The following is a 1,715-nucleotide window of genomic DNA, read 5'->3' as shown; positions in this document are numbered from 1 at the left end:
TAGTAGGTCCGTTATTTTCTTCAATTGTCGAGTATTCTCTTTATATTTGACTGTGATTGATCAATTTTACACTGCTTACGATATCGGCATACAATTATTCTGTAGAATTATCACGGTTTATGACTTAAAACACCGATATATGACGTATTATAGGACGGGCCTAATATACGACAAGAAGCTTCTAATTTCTACCGCGATATAACGTCGCCACCGTCAACGCGGAGTTCGTGGCTGACTAGGAAGGGCCCTTAAAATTAAATATTATTTTGCGGGTCAAATCCATAACGTGACGCGGGTCTAATTGCAGATCATTTTCATTATTTCATATAAATTAAATTAAAAAATATAAAATAGTACTAAAATTGAATAAAATCATTCATAAAGTATTAATTACAGCTATTAAATATGTTCTTGATTGTTTTAATATTTTTTTGGCTAAAAATATAAATTTTTATCCTACTTAGGGTAATCCAGAACTAGAGCATTTATCCTATAGTATACCTCAATCAGTCAGTAAAATGGAATTCTTTTAAATTTCGACACACCGAGAATCGTATTTGGGGGGGGGGGGGGGGAGAAATAGAAACGATCCCTTTATTATATTTTCGCGCGATGGATGAAGAGACCGAAAGACGAATCCGATTGACCGTTTACCTGTGCTGGGCCAGCAACATATCTATGCTGGTGACACTACGCTGATGGGTGCCATCCTTTTGAGCCGCATTCTGCTTTTTGATACAGACGGCTCGCAACGGCGCGAGGAACACCCCTATCACGAGGAGGCCACTGCCAGTGGCGATCAGCGCTGCTGAGTTCCGGGCGGCCTCCGCGCCCGGCGCGAGTTGCACCAGGCCGACAACTAGCACCACCGCTCCCAGCAGCAACGAACCAACGACGACGTACAACGAATTCACCTGCGAGTGATACGTATTCCCTTCACAAACAACCAGCGGAGGAACGACGAAAAGCGACGGAGTCGCGTCCTTACCTTTCCGCAGAAATAATATTCCGGCGGCTCTTTGTCTATCATCGCCAGCACTGCCTCGCTCTCCGCCAATGGGCTACCCGGCTGGCTGTTCCCTATCCGCGAGCTCTTCTCCTGGTAATAGGTCTTATGGAAGACCTTCACCGAAGGTACCGGTAACGCCGTAATCATTCTGAAACAAGATCCAGAAGCAGGGTAAAATCGAAAGCTGAAGATACGGGCAATGTAAACGATCGAATTATATGCTATCGCAATGAACGTGTTATATGTGTACCTATAGTGGTATAAATCGTAAAGTTCATTATTTTGTTTAAATTTTAAAAAATGCGTGACCCGAATGGTTTCTGCTATTGAGAGACTGATACTTGAAATATTATATATATATATATACACGGGGTGTCTCCGTATAAGTGGCCATCCCTTTTTATCTTGTAAACTAATAGAGATAGACCTAATAAATATAATATCAAATTAAACGGTTCTGGCTAAACTTTATTGTAAGCACAGTGATCACTTAGAAATATTATCTATGTTAGAGAACAAAAAGACGTGAATAATTTTTGCACGGTAAAGTGACAATTTTAATATGATAAAAGTTGTAGCGTTCTTTTTAACAAATACAACGATGTGTAATATAACGACATTATCTTACAAATTATACAAATTATTTTGGTTTAAAGTTTTACTGGCGACTGTTACCTTTTCAGTTTCGGCCCTGCGGTGTGGCCAA

General features: G+C 40.3%; 1 protein-coding gene across 1 annotated transcript in view; it reads right to left on the bottom strand.

Annotated features, from left to right (window-relative positions):
• Positions 1-1,715, bottom strand: part of LOC105457270 — an 11,583-nt gene that overhangs the window by 6,700 nt on the left and 3,168 nt on the right. The window contains exons 2-3 of the mRNA XM_011701862.1: positions 989-1,157; positions 655-914 (exon numbers count right to left, since the gene is read on the bottom strand). Of these exons, the coding sequence (XP_011700164.1) occupies positions 655-914; positions 989-1,156 (428 nt within the window). The 5' untranslated portion in view covers position 1,157. The remainder of the gene's footprint in view (positions 1-654; positions 915-988; positions 1,158-1,715) is intronic.

The sequence above is a fragment of the Wasmannia auropunctata genome, unplaced genomic scaffold (assembly GCF_000956235.1).
Source record: "Wasmannia auropunctata unplaced genomic scaffold, wasmannia.A_1.0 LD336103.1, whole genome shotgun sequence".
Classification (NCBI taxonomy): Eukaryota; Metazoa; Arthropoda; class Insecta; order Hymenoptera; family Formicidae; genus Wasmannia; species Wasmannia auropunctata.
Note: the sequence above shows the minus strand (reverse complement) of the source record. Positions and strands in the feature narration are given on the sequence as shown.